This window comes from Lactuca saligna, chromosome 2 (genome assembly GCF_052625555.1).
Source record: "Lactuca saligna cultivar CGN05327 chromosome 2, ASM5262555v1, whole genome shotgun sequence".
NCBI classification, from domain to species: Eukaryota; Viridiplantae; Streptophyta; class Magnoliopsida; order Asterales; family Asteraceae; genus Lactuca; species Lactuca saligna.
Genome location: NC_136418.1, coordinates 42,444,136 through 42,450,909, shown reverse-complemented (window position 1 = coordinate 42,450,909; position 6,774 = coordinate 42,444,136). Strand labels below are relative to the sequence as shown.

At 40.3% G+C, this 6,774-nt stretch overlaps 1 protein-coding gene across 1 annotated transcript; it reads right to left on the bottom strand.

Moving 5' to 3' along the window:
- Positions 1-4,137: 4,137 nt before the first annotated feature.
- Positions 4,138-6,138, bottom strand: LOC145028849 (geraniol 8-hydroxylase-like). Its single transcript, XM_078977569.1, has 2 exons — positions 5,113-6,138; positions 4,138-4,990 (listed from the first exon to the last, which is right to left on the bottom strand). The coding sequence occupies exons 1-2, from the start codon at positions 6,049-6,051 to the stop codon at positions 4,358-4,360; spliced, it is 1,572 nt and encodes a 523-aa protein (XP_078833695.1). The 5' UTR covers positions 6,052-6,138; the 3' UTR covers positions 4,138-4,357.
- Between the last annotated feature and the right edge of the window lie 636 nt (positions 6,139-6,774).

The following is a 6,774-nucleotide window of genomic DNA, read 5'->3' as shown; positions in this document are numbered from 1 at the left end:
CATTAAACTCTATACAATTTAATGGATTGTCACATCATTTATCATTTTCTTTTTATTTATTGTTATTTTTAAAAAAATTAATTAGCATGAAATTAAAAATTAAAAACTACAATTAAAATTAACATTAATTTAAAATAAAAAATAATATATATATATATATATATATATATATATATATATATATATATATATATATATATATATATGAGGAGAGAGAATATAGAGTTCAATGAGGATTAAACTCCCCATTCCATTGAATCCTAGTCATTTTCCTATAGTGGAGATTTTGGGTTTAATGAGATTAAACTCCCCATTAAACCCTCCATTGAACTCCCATTGGAGATGGCCTTAAACCAGATCGTGGTTCCATGGGGTACTTGGTGGGATTACAGTCACCCATACCTGCAGTTTGCAAGATCTTTTCAGCATACCCAGCTTGGTTTATCAAGATGTTTCCATTCTTTTGCATGACTTCAATCCCAAGATAATAGGATAGCACACCTAAGTCACTCATATTTTCCTTTTTATTCTTGTATACATCATATTCTTGAGGACATCGCTGAAAGCCCATGTCCTTGAGTGTATTGTGGAGTTTTGCATTCCAAGCTCTTGGGGATTGATGCAACCCGTAGAGGGATTTGTTCAGTTTGTACACCATGTGCTCCTTCCCTTTGACTTGAAATCCATCAGGTTACGAAACATACACCTCCTCCTATAGCACCCCATTTAGGAATGTCGATTTTACATCCATATGATGAACTCTCCACCCCTCGTCTGCTGCTAAAGCCAAGATAACTCGAATTGTTTCCATTCTAGCCACTGGTGCGAAAGCTTCTTCGAAATCAACTCCCTTTTGTTGTACGTACCCCTTCGCGACAAGTCGGGCTTTGTGTTTAATGATCTTTCCACCTGCATCCTCTTTACCTTATAGACCCATTTTAATCCAATTGGTTTTTGTCCTTTGGGAGGATTCGTTAATATCCATGTATTATTGGCTTCAATTGACTCCAGTTCTTTCTTCATTGCAGCTTGCCACTCTTGTTCGTTCGCCGCCTCTACATACATTCTGGGTTCTTCCCCAGCGAACATGAGTTCCTCAACTTCCTCTTCAAATGGTTGACAACAACTGAGTACATCTTCTAGTGTGCGAAACCCTCAAACTGGTCTGTCATCATATGTTGATCGGTTTGGCAACGAGTCCGATGACAGTGTTGTGCCTTAGGGAGATGAACTACTTTCGTCGCTTGTTACTGATGTAGGGGTTCGTGGTGAGCTTGTTGGGCTGGACAGACCAGAGCTGGGAAACGGACTTCCTGGGCTTCCATCTTCATGTTGGACTCCCTGGTTCATAAGAGATTTCACTTGGAAATCTAGTCCAGTCTTGACAAAAAACATGTGATTCGTTTTGAGTTGTGGCCCACTTCCACTTTGTTCCTTCATCGAATATCACATCCCTAGCCACATATTTTCGTTTTTCACTTGGGTTGTATAGACGAAAGGCTTTGCTCCCTGGTTCGTTGCCAAGAGACACTAATTGAATGCTACGATCACTTAACTTTGTAAGCTTGTTGGCAGGTCTTTTTGCATGCGCCACACAACCGAAAACCCTAAAATGCTCCGGTGTTGGTTTCTTCCTATACAGTGCTTCATAAGGAGTTCTATCTTTTACTCATTTTGTTGGAACTCGATTGAGAATCTAAACAGCATGGCGTACTGCCTCTCCCTATAAGATTTCTAGAAATTCCATTGCTTTTAATAACGATCTCGTGACTTCAAGGATAGTTCGATTATGCTGCTCCACAACTCTATTTTGCTAGGGAGAGTATGGAGCGGTCAGCTGTCGCCTTATTCCATCCTTGCTACAATATTCATCGAACTCATCAGATGTAAATTCTCCTCCACGATCAGTGCACAAGCCCTTTATCTTAAACCCGATTTCACTTTCCACCTGTTTTCTAAACCTCTTAAAGGTTTCAACAGCCTCACTTTTGTGCTTGAGCATGTATACCCACATGAACCTGCTGTGGTCATCAACTAGAAGGAGGAAGTAGTGATTACCTGCTACTATTTGTGGTGTTATGGGTCCGCAGAGATCAGCATGCACGAGTTCTAACGGAACATTTGCTTGCCATTGAGCTTCTTGTGGGAATAATTCACGGGTCTGCTTGGCTACTAGACACCCTTCACAAACTTGTGCTGGGTGACACACCTTTGGTACTCCACGTACCATTCCTTTCTCCACCATGGATTCTAACAAGCGAAAATTGACATGCCCTAGACGAGCATGCCATAGCGAAGCCATGTTGTCTATTTGCGTGTGAAGACAAACTGGTTGAGTTGTATGAAGCACTATCTTCTACAAGCGGTTTTTCGAATGTTGTGCCTTCATCACAAGCCTGTTGTACTTGTCGTGTACCTTCAAAAAGTCTTGCTTTATCCCAATTTCATACCCTTCTTCCGTCATCTGCCCGAGACTCAGAATGTTACTTCGAAGAGCCGGAATGCAATACACCTCTACAATGACCAGTTGTTCTTTGTTCTTGCAATCTAGCAAGATGGATCCCTTTCCTTTAATTTGAACTCTTGACCCGTCTCCAAACCATACCTGTCCCCTTATATTTTCATCCAAATCTGCAAAATAATCTCTTACTCCTATCATATGGATACTAGCTCCATTGTCTAGATACCATGTGTCCTTTTCATTCCCTTTTAGACTCGGAAAGACCTAATCTTCATTTAACAAAACCAACTCTTCGGTCTTTTCTCCGTGTACTGTCAAGAGTAGAGTTGTCTCATCTTTTTGTGCTTGAGTGAGATTCACATTGCCTTCTGTACGTTTTGGTTTATGGCATTCTCATGCAAAATGATAGAAATCATCACAGTTAAAACACTTAATGTGTTTCTTGTCTCGATTCTTCCAACTGTCTTGGTTGTTATCTCGTGACGAGTTGCCACCCCGGCTATCTCTGCCTCGCTAACTGCCTCTTCCTCGACCTCCATTTCTTCCCCCTCGATCATTTTGGTACGAGCCTCGACCTCTTCCTCCTGAGTTCTTTCCGGGAGTTTTCTGACCATTTTGTCCCTCTGATCAGGTCAGCATCAGACTTGCTTCTGTGGTTGCATTATCGGATCGAAGCTTCAAGCAAGATTCATAAGCTTTGAGTCTTCCAATGGCCTCTTCGAACGACATGTCGTCTACATCGACATATTGCTCAATGGAGGCAACGAGTTGCAGGCATTTGTCTGGGACAGAATCAAGTAGTTTTCTAACCAACACTCCATTGGCTAGGCTCTCACCAAGGCTTACATAACTGGAGCTTATCCCACTTATTTTCCCTACAAATTCATCGATCGTTTCTCCTTCCTTCATTCTTAAAGAGTCAAACTCACTCTTGAGTGCATGCTTTCTTGCCTTCTGAACCCGATCGGCACACAAGTAACGAGTTTTCAACGAATTCCATACTTCTTTTTTCGTCTTCTTCTGCGCAACTTGAAGAATCACATCATCAGGTAACGCTTGGAATATGAATGCTCGAGCCTTCTTACTTTTCTTTTCATCAACAGCTGCGCCAACTTGGTGCTCGATGGATTCCCATACTCCCTGGGCATCCATTATCACCTCCATCTTTATTGCTTATGTTGTGTAGTTCGTGGGTGACAGCATCGGGTAGTGGAGTGGTACACCTCCATTCCCGTTCTCCTTTGATTGTATGAGTGTCATTGGTAAAGCTCACACCAAGCTCTTATTGTGAACCCGAAAGCTCTTATACCAACTGTTGGAATTGGACCTTTGGGATCTTGTGAATTTTCAACAAACACACACACTCACACAGTAAGTTATAAACGAGAAAGAGAGAATTTAGAACACCAAAACTGGTTCTGTGTTTTTGCTCCTATTAAAATTGATTACAGGGGAGATTAAAATACTACTAGCTGCTAACAAAACTTTCGAGAAACTTGCATCAACAGATGCATTGATGGGTGTAGCCACATGCCACTTTATTCTCCTAAAGACATAGTCTTTAGAGGATCATATCAGCTTTATTTAACTGAGCCTCCAACGGCTATAAACTAGAATTAACCTGACAATGATAAGACGGTTACTTCGCAAACATATACATACATTTATCATCTCCTAATTGACGTATAAACATCAATTCTCAATTCTTATTTAATGTTTCGTTATATTGCACAATACAAATACAGGGGCATAATAAATCCATTTGGCCGTTGCATGAAAAGGCTATGGACAGGCCTCCTTATTAGATAATGATAAAGGGCAGCAGGACTTTGCTATGCTATCTTATTCTTATGTTTACTTAGGGAAATAACCATGCATGCAACCTAAGTGTTTCTATTACATGTAAAGATTATTGCGTGCGAACCTCTGAGAAGGAATAGCTATGAGTGGATTTCCTTTCTTCAAGACAACGCCAAATTTATCCGGAAGCTCATGCTCTTTCTCATCAGGCAAAGTCCAGTTGAACGAGTGCAACAATGAAGCCAAAAGATACATGAGCATCTTCTCGCCCAAGGGAAGCCCTGGACACCTTCTTCTACCAGATCCAAAAGCAAGAAAGTTTGTATTCAGTCCATTATAATTAAACTTTGTTGTTCCATCGAGGTTTAGAAATCTATTTGGATCAAATTCTAAAGGATTCTCCCAATATTGAGGATCTCTATGTATTGCCCAGACATTCAAATACACATTCGAACCCTTTGGAACTTTGTATCCATCAACAGTGCACGATTTACTCGGAGATCGAACTACCAACAATGGAAGTGCAGGGTGTAAACGGAATGTTTCCTTAATCACTGCATCTAGGTAACATAGTTTTGGAAGATGAGATTCTTCTACAATGTTGTGTTCTCCTACAACACGTTCTAGTTCCTCTTGTATCTTTTTCATTACGTCTGAATGCTTTAATACCTCCGTCATTGTCCATTCGGCCATTACTGTTGTTGTGTCTGTGCCTGCGATAAAAAAATCCTGTTTCAAAAACACAAATAAAGTTTTAATTAAGGCCTTGAATCGATGTAATATATATAAGTGGACAAAAATAAACAAACAAACAAAAATAACGATAGATAGATCATATATGATAATGGTACCACGAGAAAAGCTTTTATTTGCGTAAGGCTAAATGAAGATTCGGTATTTTGCTGTTTAAGCTCTAGTAAAATCTGCACGAAATCTTTTCTTCCATGTTGCTCGGTTGATTCTTGGGGTTTAATGCTCATTCTTTCATCGATTATCCTCTGGAGGATCGCATCGAACTTCTCAAATTGCAGCTTCATTTTTCGCTGGACTCCTTGTAAATCGAATCTCGTCAGCACCGGAAAAAAGTCCGACACGTTCGCCTCTCCCACAATATCCATTACCCCTGACATCACTTCTCGGAATCCATCCCAAAGATTATCACTACTTTCTTCCTCTTCATCCACACTTTTCCCCCATACCATGCTACTTATCACTGTGAGAGACGTAGAGAACGCGATCCCACCAAAGTCTACCTCCGTTCCCATTCTTTCGTACACATGCTTGATGGTTTTTCTCACTCCAGCTCGCCGGAAAGACCCTGAAGCTTCAAGATTCTTGTTGCTCAATACTTCATGCACAAACACTTTACGCATGTTACGCCAATATGGGTTGTTATCAGACCACGTTATATCTTTTCCACCATATGAAAGGATTAGCGCAGCCACCGGAGGGTCTCGGTTGGCAAAGATATCATCATGCTCGTTGACGACAACTTTAGCAAGGTCTGAGGAGTTGACGATGATGTAGGTTTTACTTCCTAGTTGGAGTTTGAAAATGGGGCCAAAACGTTTAGCCATTTTTGTGAATTCAAGGTGCAAGTTGGGGCCAAGAAATGGAAGGTACCCTAGCAATGGTAAACCACAAGGTCCCGGAGGCAATCGTGATGTTGTCTTCCGGGACTTGTGAAGTAAAACAGCGAATGAAATGGCTAACAAAGTAATAACTGTGAAAGTGAGCTCGATTTTCATACTTATAACTTCCAACCACGATGACATGGTAAATGATATCATGTTGTGAATTCAAGCTATACCAAGGTGAATTGAAGTTGTTCTTAATTATGAGATAGAATGAAATATGTTTATATTTATACACATGGGAGATTGAAACTCTTATGGGAATGGGAGAAGGGCTCCAATGAATTTGTAGAAACAATTGTGAAAACACTCTCAGAATTACTGTGTTAGCATGCCTTGTTTTACCTTTTTTAGCAGCCTAGCTTCTGTAGTTAGCAGCCTTCTAGTTAGCGTATAGTAAAGTTTTGGTGTTTAGCTACGCTACTGTTCATATTCTCTGCATTTTTTCAATTCATGGGGATGTAGCATACCTTCTAAGAATTTGTTGTTCAATTTCTTTTTGTTCTTTTACGATCATGGCATCTTTTGATGTGATCATATGTTTTAAAATCATTAATTTTTCCTCGTAAACTATATTTATTGGAAAAATGTGTATTAAAATGATATATTATAGAGTACCGAAGTGGCAAGGAAGGGTCATGGCCTACCCGCTTTTCAGCCTTCTAATACCGAAAAAGCTAGCAAAAAGAAACAGTGAAGAAATACTTAACGAGAAGGAACAAAGAAATCCAATTGTTAAAGAGTAGGAATAAGGAGTTAATATGGTGTTTAAAAACGGAGATGGAAACGTCACCGGAAACATCTCCTTTCCAGTGTCTTTTGCCGTTGCCGGAGAACCCCTTTCCCAGTGCAGTTGCCCCCTTCGCGGTTGCGAGTTGC

Coding starts and splice junctions, on each gene's coding strand:
- LOC145028849 (XM_078977569.1), bottom strand. CDS start 6,051: ATGATATCATTTACCATGTCATCGTGGTTGGAAGTTATAAGTATGAAA. Junction 4,991..5,112: donor AAATAAAAGCTTTTCTCGTG/GTACCATTATCA, acceptor TTTTTGAAACAG/GATTTTTTTATCGCAGGCAC.